Below are 21,575 nucleotides of genomic sequence, written 5' to 3'. Positions count from 1 at the left end.
CAGGCACAATCCATCAACTCAGGATTGAAATGGATAGGCTGATGGAGGGGTGTTGCTGCGGGAGGGTGGAGGTCCACAGGAGGCAGTATGTCCTGAATATTTCCACATTCAGAGCCGACTGGATTGAGTGAGTGCAGCAGCCAAAACCAACATGTCCTGTCTACCAGCCAGGCAAGGAGGAAATAACACAGCGGAGATTGGCACACACTGTGCTGTCTCTGTACCAGCAGAGAGGAGCGATTGCACACATTTTGCTGCTTTGATTTCGAGTTAAGAACAAATGTGTAAAACATGGTGAGAGCTGAACCCTTTTATAGACTGGAAATGGTTCACTTTCAGTTTAGCGTTGTACTCGTGTGACAACAAGATAACTACAAGTACAATCAGCAAAGCATTAGCAGCTGATGAGTGTCCCCCAATCACACAACTGATGGACAGATAAAAATCAGCACATTAGCGCCTGTGAGCTCCTTCTCAGTCCCAGACTCTGGTGCCTCATCACTTTAATCTACATGTTAGGAAAAGAGTGCAATCAGCCTGCGTCCACCATTAGCACCCATAAGCATGAAGGATTTATGTCCAATCTATAACACGAAACCTGAATAGCCCTACAATGGCAAAGCCACCAAAGAAACAAGCACAGCTCTGCCCACAAGCAGGTTTTGGTGTAAAACTCCACGTTTGTAGTTGTGATTTATTTATTTAATCCAAAGTTTGTATTGAGACTCATTTAATTAATTAATCATCTTTATTAAAAACAGAGTCTATACATAAATTACATTTACAGTTTATGTTACAGACCAGTGCTTAATGGCATGCAATGACCAGATCGCCACGATGTAAGGCAAGGTGTAGTAAGCACATCAGCATTAGTGATCTATTAGGATACTTTTTGAAAAGTGGAACTACAGAAAGGCACTTAATAGTGTTATGAAATTTTAAATTATGATCCAACATGAAATTTATCTGTAATATTCCCCTTAATGTGACAAAATATATAAACAACGTTAAAAAAAGTTAAATCAATCAGAAAACTTTTGAAAAACTGCATTCACTACACTCATATGCAGCCAAAGAAACACAACATCTGATTCATGTGTGTGTCCAGCGAAATGTCTGAAAATGACAACTGCAAATCAGGATTGTACCAAAAACTTTTTCCACAATTACAAAATATACTCACCTTATTTCAACTCATTCCAGTCAGACTGAAATTGAGGTAACAACTATATAATGCATATGTAAGAGTACTGTATCAACATTACAGCCATCGAATCACTACGAAAGTCAATACCAGCAATAAAAATCAATAACAGCAATTTGAAAATGCATTATTATTGTTTTGTACATTGAGACATTTAAAAATCCAGTTTTTAGCCCAATAATTCACGGTGCAACCTCCTTACTATAATGGCATTTGTAAATGCAGGTAGGGTGGGATTTATGCTTCACCTCCTGAACCATACCACTGCACACTGCATGACGCTGACTGCTACGGATCAATACAAGAATCCTTGCTGCAAACAGTTTGCTATACATGACATAAACACTGTTGTCTGTGGCTGTCAGAGGCATGGAAAAGCTTAGCACCAGAGAAAAATCATCTTAGCTTGGAGCAGACGAGGAAGAGCTGAGATTAGACTGGCTGTCTATTAGGACACTCTTGCTCAAGGTGCAATCACATGTATTTGCTTGCAGCCTAGTAGCTGCGGGGAAGCCCTGTTATGATCTGAAGGGCGTGCCATATGAGTCTTATCTAGTTTTCACAGTCACCTCATTCTGAGGCTCCCGATCAGGGCTCTCCTCGGTGCCCCTGCAGTAAAGGAGTACAGCTAATCAGGGGTATTCCAGATTGAGCCAATCAGAGAGCTCTGATCTGAAAGACCTTTAAAAGGGAATCTAACTGAAATGTCTGAGGTATTGAGAAAGTGCCTTGTTGCTGAGTCGTTGTTATGGAATTTAAAACTTAGAACGGAGGTACTGGTGCTTATATGCTCACACTACAGAAGGTAGGGCGGAAAGCCTATTAATGTGAGTCACTGGAAAATGAAAAATTCCCATGGGTAAGTAAAGACTCTATAAACTTACCAAACATTTAAAATTTTCTTAAACAATATCTGTAGTAATTATTACACCAAATAAGCCAACCAAGAGGTGTAAACCAACACAAACACAATAACAACACACACAAATGTAAAAACAAAAACAAAACAGAAATGTCAAGAAATGAAAATTCTTAATAACATTCTTTCTTTTTCCTTCTTAGCAACTTGACTTCACCAGCCCCCCAAAAAACAGAAAACAAATAATCAAATATAAGTGAAAGATGATGTACGCTCAGCTGAAATCCCTGTCAGGGAAAATAAGAGGGGCAATGAGGGTCCAAAGGTAAAGCCCGAGGCCCAGCCAGCTGGAACTCATCTTCACCCAAACAGCTGGCATAGTGCTCTGCATGACCTGGGTGTTGGTTTCTGGTCTGTTGGAGGACACAGAGTGAAAAGCAGCAATTTAGTTTACACCAACTCAACCTACCACATGTTTGGAAATTCATCCACACTTCCTCTAGATACATGAATTGGTCACAAAAGAAAGAAAAAACAAAGATACTGTGGTGGTGGGTGAGGTTCATCTAAACCGAGATGATTCAAGAGGCTGACATTCAATCTGTGCTGAAAGAATGAAGAACTTTCAGGTGAACTAGTCTGCCCTCTGGTGGTTCGATTGGAGGGTGTCAGAACTTTAAACCGCCACATAAACATTGAAACATGTTTTATCTTTAAATGTTTTACCAAGGAGCTCCACTGCTACTGTGCCGCGATCACAAGTAGCTGTATGTAAGTAACTGATAAAGGTGAAAATTATGGATTTTAAATTCACCGTCAGGGTCAAAAGTCTCATATCGTACCTGTTGCTTCATGTCTGTCAGTCTGCTGTGAGTACTTACTTGTACCAGTTGGTAAGAGTCATCATGATGTACAGAGAGGCCAGACAGAGGTGGAAATGGAAAAAGGAGTAGTTGTAAGTGACACTCTCCTCTTCATTGTCAACAGCCCTGCGGATACCATCCTCTCCAACCACACCCTCGCCACCTGACCCTCCGCCCTCCTCTGTCTGCATCAGCTTGTTTACCTGGGTGTTGCTGGATGAACGGATACTGAGGGAGAGACAGAATGAGGAAGTTTAACAAAAGCAAATAAAACAGAACATATATTATTTGCCGGCACTGCTAATCTTACCTGGCATAGAGAGTACAAAAGAGGAAGATGATCAATCCCACAATGCCCTGAGCATCCCACCACTGCACCTGTCCTGTAGGGCTGCCACCAGACGGTTGAGTGGTGTTGACGTTTGACACTAGACTCAACAGGCTGGGGTTACACTCACGATCTATAAGAGGCAAAGTGCACAGAAGACCACGAAGAAATTGTACACACCAATTATAAAATGTTTTGAAAAGCACATTATTATACAGTGAGAAGGTCTGCAAAATGACATATTAATGAATTAAAGTCTCTGACTTCCATCTTGACTATAATGGCAATACACATTTTTTCATGTTTTTTTTTCTCTTCTGTAACTAACAGCACTGAAGATGCAACTTTAAAGTATCAAAAATCCATGAATACACCTTTGTCCCTTTACTGTTAAACTTCTAACATTTAAACGTTTAATTATTTATTCAATCTTAACAGTGTCTTTCACACTAGTGCTTCACTGGTGTGAAAGTTGCTTCACAACTCAACTTCAATTTTATTTATATAGTAGCAAATCACAAGAGTCAGGCACTTTAATATTGTAAGTTAAAGACTCGACAATATTAGAGAGAAAACCTCAACAATCACACAAACTCCTATAAGCAAGCACTTGGCAACAGTAGGAATGAAAAACTCCCTTTTAACAGGAAGACACCTCCAGCAGAACCAGGCTCAGGGATGGGCAGCCATTTGTCAGTACTGATAAAGTGTGATCAGAACAAAAGGGAAAAAAACCTGACCTCTGACCTTGAGGTTGAAGTCACTCACATTCAAACTCGTCTGAGATTTTTAGCAAATACACCTATCGTATTCATTTGAAAATCTGAGGTCACCTCGTTCTCCAGTTATTGTATTCACTAAATTGGTCGTCCACAGCTTTGAGATGACGAGTCATTACATCTTCAGCGTCACGTCAGTGGGACTAAGATGACTACATCTTAACATGAATGTAACTACTCAGCACAACACTGCCCATTGTGACTACTCACAGGGGACATGCAACTCACATGAAAATGAGACACAGAGGGTGTGCTAACTATTAGCAAAAAGCAGCTCTTTGTTTATTTAGAGTCCCAGGGAAAAACTCACCTTTCAAATAAAAATGCTGCGGCAAATAAACAGCAAGTACACATAATAAATGACAACAGTCAGGAAACGGGAAAAAAAAGCATGCAAGTAAAACCGAAGGTAGACTTAGGATTAAGACGCCAGAAGACTCACTGGGATTGTTGGTCATCGCAGACCAGGTGACATACATGGTGTAGAGGGAAATAATAGAAGCCTGAAGCAGACCAGAGTACGGTTGAGTTGCCTGTAAATAGAAAAAGTAAAAATATTTAACAAAATAATAATAAAATAAAATGTTCAGCTGCTTTGAAAGGAAGGTTTATTTAACAGTGTTTGAATGTACTGCTTGTTTGCATCACAAACTCAACAGAGCCTATGAAAAAATACTCATTCATAAAGATTTGGGGAAGAATATTGACAAAACATTCAGAAAACCTGACCTCTGACCTTGAGGTTTAGGCCACAGAGACTTTAACTCATCTGAGACTGAAATAAATATCATAGTTTGATCTACCAACAAAGTCCTACGTTGCATGTTTTTTGAGTTATCACATTTACAATCTTTTGGGTCCACGCCATTCGCCCGCCCATAGGTTGACAATACCCCATCAACCTTTTACAACTGAGTGGTAAAAAGTACTTAAAAGGATTTAAAGGTACCTAAAACTAAAAAGTACTTAAACCATCAAAAGTTAACTAAAGCCATTAACAGAAAGCAAAGAAACAACTGTCATGAGTTTCTATACAAAACATGGGGGGAAAGAAAATAAGAAATAAAAAAAGAGACATTAAGTGAACTTAAAAATAGGAGTAGTGTACTTTTGTGATACACCAATTTGTATCACAAGATAGTGTAGCAACCAGTCTGCCCTAAGTCCAATGTGAGAGGAAGAGGAAATGCTGATGGCAAGGCAGATATGATATGTTTAGGTTATCAGAGCAGCAAACATTGCCTGAAGGACCTGGAAAGCAGCCCTTATTACTACCAGCACTAATTCCTGGAAAGAAACCAGAAAAAAAAAAAAAAATACAAACAGCAGCAAAACGCAAACATCCGGGTTTCTTTCAAGCACTGGTATCTGCCAGAAAACAAGTTCAGTCCGCTGACTGCGACAGGGAGGGTGGCAGGCTTTCTGCTGCAGCCGATGAATGTACTACTGTCTGTTAGCTATGAAGCTAAAGTGTATGAAACAAATGAAGTAGCTGCAAAGGTACAGCTGCCATGTCGCTGCCAACCCAGGAGGTGAGAGAAAAGAAGATCAGTTAGAGAGCACTGAATAATGCTTACATGAGTTCACACACAGCAAACGAGGACATAGCCTACTGTAATTAATTAGGTATTAGGTTGGCTGAACAGGTTATTACAATTTTCTTAGAGCTTCTCAGATTTTCTAAGCTGTTTACATTAAAAGTTACACTTTTTGACTATAAAAATAAAAACCTCACTCTGCTTAAGCTAATAATAACAATGTGTTTGCTGTAAGTGAATAACAGCTATGTACCAAATCATTAACCAGGGTATTGTTTGCATTTACCAACCTCCTCCATATAAGGAGGCTGCATTCTATTCCAACTGTAAGAGTAACAGACGAGGTACTTCTGAGCAGGTCACATGTGTGTCACACAGGGATAACGCAGACCACCATTTACTGTCACATCCACACCTAAGACTAACCTAACAAACACGTTTTTGTAATGTGATTACTGTTACTGCAGAACATGCAAACTACACTCAGAAAGCCAGCCAACCAGGAAGTTGTTGCACTGCCCCAAACTTAGACAACATTCAGTTTTTCTGTTTCTGGTAAGAGAGTTGGGCTACAATACAAAACATTTGCCTAGTTCTGGTAAACACTGTTCCCTAGTGGTTCACATTTTACAAATCCAGTAAATACCTTTAACCTCTTGCAATCGCTCCTGTACGGTATCCAACATGAAGAAATACAGTTTCCATGTTTGTACCTGTATCTTTGGTAAGATGGAAACAATGGAGACGATGACGCAGAAGATAAGGTTGAGGCTGATGAAGACTTTGTGCTCTGTGCAGTTATCCGGCATTGTATAGTAAATGTAGAAAAGCACCACAGCAGCGATAGCCAGTGCATAGTGGAGGACAGTGAAAGACAGCAGCCCTGAAATTGAAATGAATACACAATAACATTAATGATGGTATAACAGGATTATTATTTTAAGAAAAATGATGAAATTGACTCGGGCAGCAGAGAAGCTCTGCTTCATCCTGTGTCAATGCCAGAAATGTCACATACCAATATAACTCAATACTAAATCAGATTTTGTGCGCTATCATTATTAAAAAAAAAGTCAATGCAATATCAAATATGGAGTCTATCACGAAACTCTTGAATACGTTACCTGCAAACCAGCATTTGTTCCCATTTTCAGCATTTTCTACCCAGGCTTTGTTCCAGGAGTGGGCAAAGTCAATGAGGAGTATGAGTTGGATTATAATGAAGATAAAGGATCCCACCAATCCGAAGTAAAACCACACTGTGAAATGAAAAGATACAGCATCCTCAATCTGCTGAACAGGTATGTGTATATTCTCATTATCATTTCTCAAGAAAAGGATATAGTACAGTTGCTGTTTCTTGTAATTCAGCAAACAGATATTCATACCATCGTGAAATGTCCCATCAGGGATGAAAAAGGCTCCCACTGTAATCCCGACCAGGATCAGAAACTTAAAGAACCAGAACCTGAAGATTTACAAACTTACTATTAGTACAGAAGAAATACAGAAGTAGTACAGTACACATACCTCCCTCCCTGAACCCATTCTTCTGCAATTAAAAAAAAAAAAAAAAAAAAAAGTTCTCACCCATTTTGAATAGCTGCACGTGGGTCTTTACTGCTACGGACACGAATCATGATGACACAGAACAGAAAGAAGAAGCAGGTCATGGCAAAGCACATTCGATACACAGACTTGTACCCCACGATGACATTACAGTCAACCTGGTTTTCAATACCAGGTATTGAAGTTCCGCCCTTGCAAAATCCTGGGATCTGTGGAACAGATGAAAGTCAAATCAAACAAGCTTGCAATTAAACGTATCTAAAAAAGTAAACCATGTATCAAATAGGGGTGGGTTTTTATAATCGATTTATCGATTAAAATCGATTCTGGCTTGGATAACGTGAAATCGATTCATTAAAATCCTGAATCGATTTTTTAATATAAATTTATTTTGCCCGAAATGCCAGAATCTCTAGTGAAACCTCAAAATTTCAACAACCACCAAACAGCTAAAACAGTAAAGGACAGCAGGAACACGGATTCTGCACAAAGACTTAGTCACACAGCGCGGACCCGCGGATCAGAATCAGTGACATGTCGCCTTTCTCACCTGACTGCGCGGACACGGTCGGGGCTGAAAGCCGACAGCTCGCTGATTCTGATGTTTCGGCGGGTCTGCGCTTTGTGTTTGCGCCATTTTTGCGCTGATTCTAAAGCTGTTAGTTTTATCTCTCTCCAAACAATATTGACCGAACCAGCAGCAAAAGAAAATCCAAACTGAGCTTCACAGCCACTGACATGTTGAAGAGGTTAACACGTGAGGAGCGGATCAAAATTGTGTTGATATCTGGTGAACGCAGTCACCTGGTCATTGCAGCAGATTTCAATGCAAGACACCCTATGAGACCACCCATCTCCCATGCTACAGTTAGCAAACTGCTTGCTAAGTTTCGTGAAACTGGTTCAGTGTTGGATTTGCCAAAATGTGGACGTAAGAAAACTGTCACCAATGAAGAAACATCAGTGGCTGTCCTAGCTTCATTCAGCAAGAGCCCACAGCGTAGCACTCGCCGCATGTCACTGGAGAGTGGCATTAGTCGAACATCCCTTCGGTGGATATTAGCTACTCACAAATGACTCCCTTACAAACTCCAGCTACTGCAGCATCTCAACGAGGATGACCCAGATCGGCGCACAGAATTTGCAGAATGGGCAAAACAAACATTGGAACAGGACCCTCAGTTCACACAGAAGATTTTGTTCAGTGATGAGGCAAACGTTTATGTGAATGGTGAAGTTAACAAACAAAACCACCGCTATTGGTCTGACACTAACCCACATTGGATGGATCCCTCCAAGACTGTTGGAACAACAAAAGTGATGGTTTGGTGTGGTATATGGGGTACAACAATAGTGGGTCCATTCTTCATCAATGGAAACCTCAAGGCCACTGGATATTTGAAATTGCTACATGATGCGTTTCCCTCTTTATGCAGTGAAGCAACTGTTCACAACTGTTATAGCCCATATTTTAATAATATGTATGCATTAAGTCCATAGTAACTACATTAATTGCATTTCGAACACGTGTCACAACAATAAGAGGACCCGAGGGAAGCTCGGAAAGCTAAGCAGAAGTTATTTGGAGAGGAGAGTGACTGCCGTTGGTTGAAAAGAGAGGTAAAAAAAACTTCAGTGGTGTGGAAACATTATGGGTTCGCGGAGTCAGACGTGGATCAAGTAGACACAGTGTGTAAACTTTGCTACTGTGTCGTAGCTGCACCACAGAGCAACACTGCAAAGTTCACTAAACATAGATGTTTACTAGGGGTGCAACGATACTCGTATCGATATTGAACCGTTCGATACAGTGCTTTCGGTTCGGTACGCATATGTATCGAACAATACAAAAATTTTTAATTTATTTTTATCAACTTTCCTTCTGACGATGCTGTCTGTGTTGAGCACTCAGTGGATCTGCGCTCGACAGTGCAGCCTAGGCGGAGTAGTCGAACGCAGATTCACTGAGCGCAGGGCAAGCTAGCGAGACAGAAGTTAAGCTCTCCTTGCAACATGGCAAATTGAACCTCCCCCACCCTCATTCAGATCTGGCGATTGGAACTATTTTGGTTTTCATGTGACGTATGACCCTGAAGGTAAGCGCGTCATGGACTAAAGTAAAACAGTATGTTGGATGTGCCACGCAATGCTCAATTACATGGGTGGGAACTAGTGTGTTAGCGCAGTTAGCTCGTTAACGTGTTGGCCCTCCAGCCCCATGCACGGGGCGATCCGCAGTAGCTCGTTAACAGAGATTTGCCGTGTTGTGGCGTTAACGTCATTTCAACGAGATTTACGCTGACAGCACTAGTGGGAACACAACGAATATGACTGCACATTTTTCTAGTTTGTAACAACACTGTAAAAGCTGTTGTTGCAGCTAATTTTGTGCACTACAATCAGGATATGACTTCTCAGGTAACATTACTTAAATGGAGATATGAGAACTTTACAATAAATTATTTAGAGATAAAGTAGCTACAAGAAAAGGATCCAACAATAGATCTGCATCATTTTACATACGTAAGGCTTTGGTCACATAAACCCAGAGACTGGTTGGTGACCCACCTGGCAACCTCCAGTCACTAGAAAAAAAAAAAAGTGCATTTCCCAGCATTTCCCAGCAGGTTACTGAGTGGCTGTTGGATGTTTCTGGGTGTTGCCAGGTGAAGTCAGTCGTCAAGAGGGTGCTGCAAAAACTTTCTTGTGACTATGTTGTTTGCTACCAGATTGTCACGGTCGCCCATAGTCTGCATGGATACAATGATTTGCCTGCAAACACTTTTCTACTGTGGTGAAACTTGAAAAGTGTGATGCAAACCACAAACTTCTCCTTTGTAGGCAAATGTGCTGTCTTTCTTGTTTGCATCATTTTTCAGTTTCACTACCACTGTGACAGCAGTTGACAGGGCTCACAAAATCGCTAGCCCGACGTCCCGGGGTTAGCGATTTTTCGAGTCGGGCTACCAAAATCTATCTCTGCCCTGCCCGTCGGGCTACCGTAGGAAGGAAAAATATATGTCAATGCTTTTGCATTCTTTCGGAAATGTAGCTGGGTAATTATGTCATTGGCATCGGTGAGCCACTGTCAATATTTGACATATTGAAATCGCGTTTGAATTTGCGCTTGTTTTTTGCTTTCACTTTGCAATGGCACGAACTGTGTATAGAGAGCGACAGCACTGATCTGTGAGTGATGATAATTTGTGCACCAATTCCTCTGACATCGTCTTATTAATCGTTAGCTTACTATGCAAACATGACAAGTGAAATCTCCCGCAGCAAGCTTAAACATGTGAGAGGTTGATCGCGCAGAGAATCGCTGACCGTTATGTGTGTGTGTGTGTGTGTGTAAAAGCAGCAGGATATATATTTTAGTTCTGCTGAGCCAAATAAGACAGGTCAGGGTGAAGAAGTGACAGCCAAAGAAAAGCTTACCACAAAACGGAAAAGTTATGACAAATCAGACTATAAGGCAAAAAGAAAGTGCAGCTTTATGGTTTCATGGACAAAAGAATTTCTGTGGCTGCAATATGACGAGCTAAATAACCAGGGCTGCACATAAGTGGTCCGCAGGTGCGCATTCGCTGTCAAAATAAAAAACGCGCACAAGATAAGAAGTTGCAACGCGTGTTTGTGTACATAAGATTTTCTGGAGGAGGACAGACATTTGTTTAGAACTCTTAAAGATGTCGAAGAAGCTCCTTTAAGCACTTACTTTGGTGTTCCTCTACCTCCAAAGAAATGTCAGAAGGAGTCCGAACCGCAAAAGAAGCGCGTATTCTCGGAAAAGTGGTTGCAGGAGGTGAGCTGGCTTCAAACAAATGATGAACGCACAGAGATGTGGTGCGGGATGTGCCGTGAAAATCCCACTCTAGCGGACAAAAACAGTGCCTTTTATATGGACGCAAACACGCGCTGCAACTTCTTATCTGGTGCGCGTCTTTTATTTTGACAGCGAATGCGCACATGCGGACCACTTATGTGCACCCGTGTAAATAACATAATGTTCTGCCGGGTGTGTTGTTGGTTTTCCCTCGATTTCTGAGTCGACAAGCGCCTCTGTTACTGGGACCAGTCATTTTAAGAAAGGCCCCCCATTAGAACCCATGAGAAATGCAAGAAATGCATTATTGCTCAGTCTGCAATATCTTTCCCAGAACAAACACCAATTGCAAATAACAAACTAAAAATAAACCTGAAAAATCTGTTTAGAACAGCGTACTATGTTGCAAAGAGTGAACTACCACTGGCAAAATTTAGCAGTCTTTGCAAACTTCAAAAAGCAAATGTCCTAGATCTTGGTTCCACTTGTCTCTTACCCGTGACTTCAGTGGAAATTTCAAATTCAGGATCTGACACAGACTGATTCATGTCCTACACAGTTCTTACAAGTTCATAGAAATTTCTGTTCAATTAAAACCAAGTATTTGAGTTGATGATTGTAATTTTTATACAATGTTGTAATTTGTGATTCAACAATTTTTTGATTAATGTTTTGTTTCCGTTACAATATTATACTTTAATGTATAATATTGTAACGGAAACAAAACATCAATCAAAAAATTGCTCTCTTTTTTATTCGGGCTACTTAAATTTATTTTGGGCTACCAAAAACTGAAGAGTCCCTGCCCCAAGGGCTACCAGGGATTTTGAAATTTTGCGAGCCCTGATTGATGAGTATAGACAAGTTGTCTTTCAAACAAATTATGCGCAACTGCGCCAATCGGCTGACGACCAAAGCAATCTCAAGAAGGTTTTCGGTGCAGCACCGTAAACCCCTTTCTCTCCAGTTTCATACCAGCAACCACTGGCCACAAACACTTTTTCCTAGCCACTTATCTTTACCAGGGGGTTACTGACTGATCTCCAGATCTGCAGAAACAGAGATTTAGCAATCACAGCAAATCTCAGGACCAGTTGTTGCCAGATGGGTGCCAACAGGTATCTAGGCCTACAGAGACCTAAGTTTCCAGCCACACCTCATTATGTAATATTATTATTATTATTATTATGATCATTACTACGATTATTATTATGACTATATGGTGTATATTATGAGTAGTTGTATGTTAAATACTATTGCATATCATTATATACATAAATATGACAATAAGAACAAAGGTCTTACCTTGCGAAGCTGCGTTTCCATTCCAGGAAGGATCATGATAACAGACACAAAGGTTCCCATCAGCAAGAAGAAGGAGAAAACCAAGCGGGTGATGGTGGAGTTATTTGAAGAGGGACAGCAACCACACAAAAGACATGGTGCTGAGCCACACAGACATGAGGCCTGCCGAGGATGGAGGGGTAGGAGGAGAGAGCGATAAAGAGCGTGAGAGTTGAAGCTGAAGACGGCCACAAAAATATATCACCTGCTTAGGTGTGATGGCACTCATAAATAGGTTAGCTGAATTACTGTGTGGGTAAATTTTAAACATGGCAGTTCCAAGGGTAGATACAAGTAACATGAAATTCGCGCCTCTCACTTAAATGCTTAATTACAAAAAAAAAAAAAACCCATTAGAGCGCAAGGTTCCTCCATGTATTTTATTTCATCAACGAAAAACACTCCACCTTTACAGATACCCTAGTTCCCATATATAAACGGTTGAACACACCCTGCACTTGTTAAGCCGGTCTAAAAATGAGCTGGTTTCCTACGAAGGCAATCAAAATCACATGCCTTACATCTGGTGTCAGTAACTCGTCAGCTTTAAACACCAAACGTCACTAACTTTCCATTTTATTAACAACGCGATGAAAATGGCCTGTTCACTTCTGACTAGCTTGCTACGCTAACTGCCCTAAATCTAACGTCGAGTATTGGCAGATTTCCCAAGTAACAGTAATGATCAACTATTTATAAATGGTCTCACATTTGTTGAAGCTATCACATGCCTAACGTCACAACTAACACTTAAACCTGACACCAATTACTAATGTTATCCTTAGTTTAACCTAACAGTGGGAGAATAAACAAAAGCCTTCCGGAAATATCTAAAACAGACATTCATATGCGATACTTACACAGCTGGCTAAAGAGCACAAAGCCAAGCAAGCCCCCATTTTCACATAAATGTCATGAAATGTATGTATTTATGTTCCGACGCCTTTCGTGTTCCTTCACTAACCCGTTAAAAGCTGCTATGTCTAACACGCGGAAGTTACTGGAGTTTTTCAAAATAAAAGCATACTTCAAACGTCATCAATCAACCCCATAGCTACAGACTACGCTATGTTCTCTATATGAAAAAACTCAAATCATAGATTCTTAGTGTGAGAAGAAGAGTTTATATATAGTCTGAAGCATTTTGAAGACTTCTGTCAATCAAGAAACATTTTGCAGAGCAGAACCAGACAGTAAATACAGGGACTCTGAAACCTACCATCTGTCCTCTCCCTCAGCAAGAGATCATTATCTGCTGTTTAAAAGTAGATGCAAAAAGAGAGCCAGTCAGGTGCTGGCAGAAGAAGCCTCGTTAAAGTCCCTGCTGTTGTCTTATTGCTAGTTCATGAGCACAGTAGGGAGCCAACAGGGATGGGGTTATTAATAGTCCTTTTAATATAACCTGTAACGTGGAAAAAACTTAATGAAATCTATTACAAGTGTGATTACTGAGAAATAGAAGATGGGTTTTTTTCCAAGTAACTACTTCAAACATTTCTCAACTCACCGAACATTAAAAACATACTTTTCAAAAATGTACTTATAGTAACAATACACAGCCAATAAATCACCTTTCAGAGACCTCGGCTGTGAAACTGCACTTACTGCATGATTATTTGTTATCTAGTCATCGCATTTGCAAACTTAGGTGTCCACGCTGCCCGCCTGCCCGGTGGGGTGACGGCAATAACCCATCAGTCATTTACAAGTGAGGCGTAAAAAGCATTGCTTGCTTAAAAACACGTTTCATAGCATCACCACACTGAACTGGCACTGCTCCTAACACTACTGAAAAGTTAATCTCTATATCCAACACTAGGTTGCAGTATTAACCAGCAGTTTACGCTACTTTCTCTCAGCTAAAGAAGCTCCTGTGACATAATCCCCACTTGTTCTTGCACAGTGTACACAGATTTCATTATGTAAGTAAAGTCTGAAGCTACAAGTGACATTTCACATTTATAGATGGAGATATTTTACACAGAGGCATGAAATAGCACAAGTAGAGAAAAATCTATCAACTAGTTTAGGATGAAAAAAATAATATAATAACAATGTATACTTTATTGATCCGCATGGGGAAATTCCTCTCTGCATTCGCACCCCAAACCTTCCAAACAGGGGGCCACCACTCTACCTACTGAGCTATCCCTGCCAAGCATATGTAGCTAACGCATATGTTTCTGAAATCTATACTGAAATGAATGTTTATAGCTGCAAAATGTCTTTTTTTAGGACCTTTCAAGCCTCTGACAAGATGAATCACAGTTGGAGAGAGCTAATAAACAAAGAAGAAAAAGATTTATCCATTTACTCTTGACTAGGTGGTGTAATTTTAGTTATTTTAAAAGCGTCACAAGAAAATATAAAAACAGACATTAAGACCAAATCTATCAAATGTCGGAATGTTTATTCTCCTAATGCGCCACCTGGGAACTGTTTCCGATTAGGAATCAGTCGCTTCATTTTCAACTTTAAAAACGCAGGTGGGTGATTGGGTACTTCTCTGTGTAAAACCTTTGTCAGCTGCTGGGAATAGCAACTTACCCCTGTTACTCTTCTATAATGACATCTTTGTTCTGTCTCACCTTGTTTGCAGCTTATGTCTGTCTCTCTATTTTATTTTTCATAGGAAGCAGCTGCCAAGATTGCAACTTCCCTCTCGTCCATCACTTCTTCTTCATCACTCACTCAGAAGTCTTTTCTTTAAAGGAGGAGCTGTAAGAGACACAAGAGCAGAAAAACATTCATGTCAGTTTTCATAAAAGTTTCGCTGTTGTGCCTTGTAAGATGAAATGCAAATGAATGTGAAAGCGGTACAGTAAATGAATGAATACATTTGCTGTGTTATAACACTACTATATTAGACACAGAGGTTGAAGAAAGAAAAAGAGCAAAGCACTGTGAGGTTGTCTGGAAACAGCAGATACCTTATAGTTCATAAAGAGTCCATTACTAGTTAAATGACCCTTGAACTTTAATATTCTTTTGAGCTATGATGAAAGTCTCCATATATTTTCAGCTACCATTAACGGTGACAGAAAAAAAAGGTCCTCTCAAATGGCCCATAGCCTGTTTTTCCAGAAATGAATTACTATATTTGATTTCATGCTCTGCATCCCTGAGCAACTAATCAGTTTTTTTTATATATTTTTTGCCAAAGTGACAAAATCAAACATACAGAGGGCTTTATGCATTATCTCAGGATAGATAGAGTTTAGGGTTAACTGACCCAAAATATAAATAATGACTTTTATGCAAGCAGTAACTATTATTTAACCCAATATGGAGCCTCAACATATGTTGACACACAACTTTCTATTAGAGTTGAGCGGATCAATTTAAATATTTATAGTATCGATACCAACACTGTTATTGGTATCAGATAAATACCAGCATGATCGTATTGATACTTTGTTTCTAGCCTCCAAGTTAAGTTTGTAGTTCACTGAATCATGTTGAAATCATATTTTTTTGAAAGTGGAAAAATACACCTAACACGTGCACTGTGAAAATTGCCTGAACCTTTTTGCATTAACTGTCATGTCTATTTTATATATAGCCTATAGCACATTTAAACACCAGAAGCTGACCCAGTGCTTTGGAAACAGGCACATTTACATTTTAAGTGTTCCAAAACACTGGTAGTATTGGAAAACTGGTAGCCACCTGTGCTACCCCTCTGCCTCCTGTCAGATGCACCTATGGTATAAATTTGAAAATCCTAGGTGATTTTTATAAAAGTTGACCTCTGTCCTTGAGATTTTGAACTCGTCTGAGATTTTAAGTTTATGCACGTATTATATAAATCCTAGGTAACGTCCTTCTTTATTTATCACATTCACAAGATTTTCAGATAACATGACCTCTGACCTTGAGGTCACTGACCTCTGAGATCTTTAGTAGATACACCTATGTTATCAGTTTGAAAATCTTACATTTCCTTGTTCTCGAGTTATTGCATTCAAAAACTTGGGTGTCCACCTCATCCATCCGAAAACCCAGCAATAGCCCCAATCAGCCTTTTACAGCTGTGGGGTAAAACCCAGTTTCAAAGTATGAGAAAAGCTAACAGGAGTTTTTTTTTGTTGTGTTTAAAAACCCACAGTGATTTATTGGCTTTAATATATCTTGCACGCTGGTCTCCCTTACATAAGCTGCATTTATAAGTTAAAAGTATCAGTATTGGTATCGGCACTACTGGCCCTGTATTTACTTGGTAAAGGCTTGATACAAAGAGCTGCAGTCACAGCACTATTTTCTATCAGTGAGATTTTTTTAGCCTAAAAAAGAGAAAATAACCTTAATATGAGTATGCCAATGAAACACTTTTTTTTTTAAACTTATTACTGTTTTATTGTACCGTAAAACCCACACCACTTATTTAGCTGTACCCTTTGAGCTTACCGTTAGCTCTATTTAGACTCCTATTTACTTTGCTGCACATTTATCCTGACATATTCCGTTTATATAATCATTTAACTGACAGCTGTACAGCTTTAAGTTACCCACAGAGCCAGCTTTTCTGTGTCTGTTGTTTTTTTTTCACCTCTTCCTTTTCCTGGCGCGCGCGCTTGCAAATACTCGCTATGATTGGCGGACTCAGACCAATGAACGCAAACCTCACTGATGACGTATGGGGTCGGTGGGTTTTGTGCGCCAAGGTGCAGATGTTAGCAGTTTGAATAGAGGGAAGAATAAGGTGGTGGAGGTCTGCTTTTCAAGCCGAAACACTTGACGGTGAGGACAATGGTCTCATGTATGTGTTTAACCAGCCGTTCAGACCACTGCTGGCAGACTTTTAAGCAGGTTTTGAACATTTTTTTGAGTAGTTTGAGGTTCAGATTCACAGCACTGAAGTAGATATTAATGGAGTTAATTGCTATGGCCGCTGTGCAGAAATTATGGATTTTTATTGCATTAAAGTAGATGAAAAATATAGATTTTTAAATTTCAAATGTTTTGACAAGTATAGTCGAGAAAATGTTCTGCGAACATGTATCCATACTTTCAGAGTAAATTAATTATTTTGCACTAACATTTTTTGTTGTTGTTGATGTTATTGTTATGATGCAACGTCTATCGGTCGTTACATTTTGCTAGCAAACCTGGGGGTTTCGTTTTCTTTAGTTTTTTTATTTTTCCAGACAACTTTTCAAGTGCAGTTTTGTGTCTTTGTTTTCACTGCACCGTCTAATCAACGACGTCTTGGCCCGCCCCCGCCTTTATGTAAGTTCCTGTAAAAGAAAAAAAAAGGCAGCAGTCTCCACCTGTGGGCAGGCGGGGGGGTCTTATAGCATGGCTTATTCACACAGTTTTGTTCTGTGCTCTGTTGAGCTGAGAATACCTGGGGCATCATAGAGGTGCAGAACTTGTTTTGCTAGACAATTAAATTAAAGTCATGTTGTGACTGGTAAGTTAACGTATTATATAACGTTGTTTATAACTGAATATGCAGTTGGTGCCTGTTTTATAATTAGAGTTAATGAGAAAACTCATTTTATCCACATGCAAACCCACTTTTTAAAAAAGGAAATAAATCAATTCACACCAGCATAGTTGACAGATTTTAAGTTTACACCTGGGAGCCCACACTGATGATGATCCACTGTGTGTGTTTGTATTTTTCCAAAGACATTCATGACAGTGAAATGCCAAAACATGAGCTGCTACCATCAGCTCCATACATTGGGAAAGTACATGAAAAGTTCTGCATCCTTCAAAGTGTCATTGATGCTCTCCCAGTTGATACTAATTAATGTTTTTTTTTTTTAAATATCTTCTTACAGTGGTATTAAAGGCAGCACTTCTGATAAAATGGCGAGTTCTGGAGGTAGGTATAAATTGTGTGCAATGGTTTGCTCTGTTCTAGCAGCTTTTACACTTTATTTGCTTTTAAATTTTACAGTGTGTTGCTGTGTGGAGCTGATATTTGAAGTTCAGTGTTACCCTGCAGCTCCATCTTTCTTCCTGGCAACTCTAGTATTTCCTGTTTTACAGATATCCAAGTGAAAGAGCTGAATAAGCGTGCATCGGGTCAAGCGTTTGAGGTCATCCTAAGCCCCTCGACCCCAGACGCTAAGGTGGATTTTCTGTTGTCCCCGTTGAAGAAAAAGGAAACCTCACTGGATGAGATTAAGAGGAAACTGGATGCTGCTGAAGAAAGACGCAGGGTATCTAGATTGACAGCAGGCTTTATAAGCAGACACAAGGAAAAAAGTGTAGCCCGTGTGTTTAGAATTCTATAAAGTGCAACAGTTGTTTTGTCTGTCTGTCAGAGCCACGAAGCTGAAGTGCTGAAACATCTCGCCGAGAAGCGAGAGCACGAGAAGGAGGTCATCCAGAAGGCCATTGAGGAAAGCTGCAACTTTAGCAAGCAGGCCCAGGAGAAACTGAATCAGAAGATGGAGGCGAACAAAGAGAACCGCACTGCCAGGTTGGCAGCCCTCAATGAGAAGTTTAAGGAGAAGGTAGGCTCTCAGTGGTGCACCAACATCAGCTTGTGTAACATTAAAAATAATAATGTTGTGTTTCTTCTTATTTTTTAACAGGACAAGAAGCTTGAAGAAGTGAGAAAGAACAAGGAGGCAATGAAAGAGCGAGAGAATTAATCCCCTTTCGATCTCTAACGCAGTTTTCACACCTCCAAAGATAAGCTGTATTTTCATGACTGACGTTTAAACGCAGTTTTGTGCTCTTTTTTTGTTCGGATTATGCTGTTCTGATTAAGTTGGTTAGATTGAGTCAGGATGCAGTCTGGCTTTCTTGCTGTAGATTTCACTTTGGCAGCTGGTTATATTACCTTCTTTAAAGAAGCATTTGCTGGTAATAAATTGGTCCTTCTACTTCTTAATGTTAATACATCACATGCTGTTGTAAACTCTTGCTGGCAATGCTGGATGTTATTGTAGACTGTCCAGTACAGTCCCATTGTTACACCATTAAAGTTTTTATCCTTTTTCAACTTTCTGTACTGTGATGATTCATCTACTAATTATAATGAAGATGTTATTATAGCTTCATGCTGTATGGTTTCAGGACTCTTCTGACACCTGCTGACAGTTTTACATTTTAAGGGTTTTGCTCATTTTTGCTGTTTTGACCCTTCTGGCATATATGAATGGAAAAAAGTGGAGTGGAATCTCCCCAATTCAACTGGTTGCAAACTTAAGCTAACAGTGAGACTGCAAACTGATAGCAATGTTAGAGTCAAGAAGTTTTATTTAAAAGGTCATGAACCAAATTCTGTAGTTGTGCCGGTATGATCACAGCTAAGACTTAAACAGTAATGTATCTTCTTGATATTGCACAAGCTTCTGCTATACTAAGTTACCAGTAGCCTCTGTACTTGACTAGATATAGTGTATTGAATGAAAGACACTGTCTCACCCCACTGATATGGTATCATGGGTCAATAAAGCATTTCTAAATCCAGCCATCCATCCATTCGCTTCTCCTTTTCAGGGTCGCGGGGGGCGCTGGAGCCTATCCCAACTGTCATAGGGCGAGAGGCGGGGTACACCCTGAACAGGTCGCCAGTCTGTCGCAGGGCCAACACACAGGGACAGACAACCATTCGCGCTCACATTCACTCGCACATTCACACCTAATGGCAATTTGGATTATCCAATTAACCTATCCCCACAAGCTGCATGTCTTCGGATGGTGGGAGGAAGCCGGAGTACCCGGAGGGAACCCACACAAACACAGGGGAGAACATGCAAACTCCACACAGAAAGACCCCGGCCTGATGTTGGAATTTAACTCAGGACCTTCTTGCTGTGCGGCAACAGTGCTAACCACCGTGCTGCCAGCATTTCTAAATACAAAAATAATTTGATACAAGACGTGAAAAGAATTATACTTTATATCAACAAGGCAATTTCCACATCAGCTACATGTTGTCTGGGAAAACATGACAAAACTTTGTCACTAGAAGTGCTTTTTAGCGCAGATGAAAGGATGTATTTTCTGCATGTGCTCATCTCTGACTTATGCAGATTGCTGCCAACAAAAATCTCATGATGAATTCGTTATGCACGCGATGCCCTTCTTTAGATGACTGGAAAATCTGGGGGAAAATACACTGAATTACACTTAGGTCCAGTGGATTTTAAATTAAACTATCAAACTGTGACTGAAGTGCATTGTACTCTGAGTCAAAGCTGCTGGAGAACACCCAATCCATTCTCTTAAAACCACCCAGGTGGAACAGTAGAAATAAACTCACTGGAAAAAAACAGCCTAGAGCTCCCTGATACCTCAGCTTTTAGATCGGGGATTAGCCACGTTTGTTGATATCAAATGCTGGATGGTGTTTTAAAATATTGCTCTATTTCTTTTTAATGATGTAATATCTGTAAATTACGTGAAACTCTCTGAATAAAACAAATAATTCTTTAAGTGGTCAAAATGCCAAAGAATAAAACTCGTGTATCCGAGCACCTTTACATATACTGTAATGCCATTTTAAATGCAGTGGCATAAACTGCACGGTGGAGTTAGAAAATGTCATAAAGTAGCATTCTTGTGCGGGAGATGAGCTCAGGGAGTGTCAAATGCTCTCTTAGCTGCTGGATCTGAAAAAAATTATGTGAAATTTTAGAGGCTTATAATTATTTAATGTTTTTTCTTATTTACGGCTGGCTTTACATTTTCCTAAAGAACCTGTGGCTGTGGACTTTTTCAGGTTGATGTAAGGTAGCACCTGCTTGCCACATAATGTTCCGCTTTGTGTAAGGACATAAAGTTCTCGTCAGTTTTTATGGGTTTGTTTACCTTTGCTTCAACTTGCACAGAATTGCAGTCAGTGTGTAACCGGTCGCCAAGTGGCACTGGGTAAGGCAAGGCAAGGCAAGGCAAGGCAAGGCAAGTTTATTTGTGTAGCACAATTCAACAACAAGGTGATTCAAAGTGCTTTACAGAGACATTAGAAACAAAAACAAATAAAAAGCATGATTTAAAATTGATTAAAACAAGCAAAAGTGCTGATTGTGTTCAGTGACCTGCTTGACATGTCTGATTATTGAAGTCTTAGAGTTTTAAGAGCTTCAAGTTTTGGTGTATAACATGTTTTATTCCCTTAATTGGTATATTAGGATGGTTTTTTTTCCTATTTTCCCCTATTTTTGTTTTCTTTTTGGAATCTTATTCACATTGTGAAATACAGTTCATTCTCTGTTTATTGCTTGGTTATTTACAGAATGTAATGAACATGAAATTAAAATTTCTTCTGTAGAATAAATTATAGTGTCTCTCTTAATAG

At 39.8% G+C, this 21,575-nt stretch overlaps 2 protein-coding genes across 2 annotated transcripts; one reads left to right on the top strand and one right to left on the bottom strand.

Moving 5' to 3' along the window:
• Positions 1-1,315: 1,315 nt before the first annotated feature.
• serinc2l (serine incorporator 2, like) lies at positions 1,316-13,305 on the bottom strand. Its single transcript, XM_040012718.1, has 10 exons — positions 13,171-13,305; positions 12,272-12,433; positions 7,162-7,349; positions 6,960-7,039; positions 6,696-6,830; positions 6,285-6,454; positions 4,476-4,566; positions 3,237-3,387; positions 2,945-3,154; positions 1,316-2,476 (listed from the first exon to the last, which is right to left on the bottom strand). The coding sequence occupies exons 1-10, from the start codon at positions 13,207-13,209 to the stop codon at positions 2,338-2,340; spliced, it is 1,365 nt and encodes a 454-aa protein (XP_039868652.1). The 5' UTR covers positions 13,210-13,305; the 3' UTR covers positions 1,316-2,337.
• A 3,641-nt stretch (positions 13,306-16,946) lies between these two features.
• Positions 16,947-19,274, top strand: stmn1b (stathmin 1b). The gene is made up of 5 exons (XM_040012719.1): positions 16,947-17,050; positions 18,100-18,143; positions 18,311-18,483; positions 18,589-18,780; positions 18,862-19,274. The coding sequence occupies exons 2-5, from the start codon at positions 18,128-18,130 to the stop codon at positions 18,919-18,921; spliced, it is 441 nt and encodes a 146-aa protein (XP_039868653.1). The 5' UTR covers positions 16,947-17,050; positions 18,100-18,127; the 3' UTR covers positions 18,922-19,274.
• The last annotated feature ends 2,301 nt before the right edge of the window (positions 19,275-21,575 follow it).

The sequence above is a fragment of the Simochromis diagramma genome, unplaced genomic scaffold, assembly GCF_900408965.1.
Source record: "Simochromis diagramma unplaced genomic scaffold, fSimDia1.1 OVJJ01000618.1, whole genome shotgun sequence".
Taxonomy (NCBI): domain Eukaryota; kingdom Metazoa; phylum Chordata; class Actinopteri; order Cichliformes; family Cichlidae; genus Simochromis; species Simochromis diagramma.
Note: the sequence above shows the minus strand (reverse complement) of the source record. Positions and strands in the feature narration are given on the sequence as shown.

Coding starts and splice junctions, on each gene's coding strand:
- serinc2l (XM_040012718.1), bottom strand. CDS start 13,209: ATGGGGGCTTGCTTGGCTTTGTGCTCTTTAGCCAGCTGT. Junction 6,831..6,959: donor TGATGGGACATTTCACGATG/GTATGAATATCT, acceptor TTCATTTCACAG/TGTGGTTTTACTTCGGATTG. Junction 2,477..2,944: donor ACTCTTACCAACTGGTACAA/GTAAGTACTCAC, acceptor GTCCTCCAACAG/ACCAGAAACCAACACCCAGG.
- stmn1b (XM_040012719.1), top strand. Junction 18,484..18,588: donor CTGCTGAAGAAAGACGCAGG/GTATCTAGATTG, acceptor TCTGTCTGTCAG/AGCCACGAAGCTGAAGTGCT. Junction 18,781..18,861: donor ATGAGAAGTTTAAGGAGAAG/GTAGGCTCTCAG, acceptor ATTTTTTAACAG/GACAAGAAGCTTGAAGAAGT.